Source organism: Fulmarus glacialis, unplaced genomic scaffold (genome assembly GCF_000690835.1).
Source record: "Fulmarus glacialis isolate BGI_N327 unplaced genomic scaffold, ASM69083v1 scaffold18935, whole genome shotgun sequence".
Classification (NCBI taxonomy): Eukaryota; Metazoa; Chordata; class Aves; order Procellariiformes; family Procellariidae; genus Fulmarus; species Fulmarus glacialis.
In genome coordinates this window covers 7,434-8,058 of record NW_009212713.1, presented here as the reverse complement: position 1 = coordinate 8,058, position 625 = coordinate 7,434, and the positions used below count along the sequence as shown (strand labels likewise).

The following is a 625-nucleotide window of genomic DNA, read 5'->3' as shown; positions in this document are numbered from 1 at the left end:
ACTCTTTCAGTCACTTGAGCGTTAACACATCTTACCTATAACCCTCTTCCGCAGGAAGTACAATCATACTTGGAGTGAGGTTCGTGAAGATACGGACAGGGGACTGTCTACGACCTGTCTTGCCATGTTTATAAAGTGCATGATTATCATAGTCTACCTAGAAAAATAAAACCATAGAAAGAGAGTCTTAAACTGAATGCTAAGCACAGGCAGAACTATTTACGTATTTATTAACTTTATATCTGCCTTATGAAATTTTAATTTTTATATCAAAGACTCTAACCCCAAATTAGACTACAAATTCTATAGCAATTATTTTGTCTCATTTATTTTTAAATTTGTGCAACCATAGTATCACGCTAGACTCAGGAAACTAAGTTCCCAACACTACAATAATCCTATTTTACTTATCCCTTTTTGCTTTTTTGCATGGGATAACTGAGATGACATTGCAGTTGTTTGTTCTACAAAAGAGCAACCCATTAAAAAAATAGAACTATACTGTTTGGTCTATCTGGCAGTACAAGAGTTGATGTGCATCTTAACCTATCTCAGAATAATTACAAAGTTGCAAATCCAACCAGCACTGCTTTTTCCAGCACTGCCTTCAAAGACTTCTCACAAA

General features: G+C 35.2%; 1 protein-coding gene across 1 annotated transcript in view; it reads right to left on the bottom strand.

Moving 5' to 3' along the window:
* Nucleotides 1-31: 31 nt before the first annotated feature.
* ZCCHC4 (zinc finger, CCHC domain containing 4) overlaps nucleotides 32-625 on the bottom strand; it is a gene marked incomplete at its 5' end in the record, with an annotated part of 7,983 nt that continues 7,389 nt past the window's right edge. Inside the window, one exon of the mRNA XM_009577974.1 lies at nucleotides 32-157. Coding sequence (XP_009576269.1) covers nucleotides 32-157 — 126 coding nt within the window. The remainder of the gene's footprint in view (nucleotides 158-625) is intronic.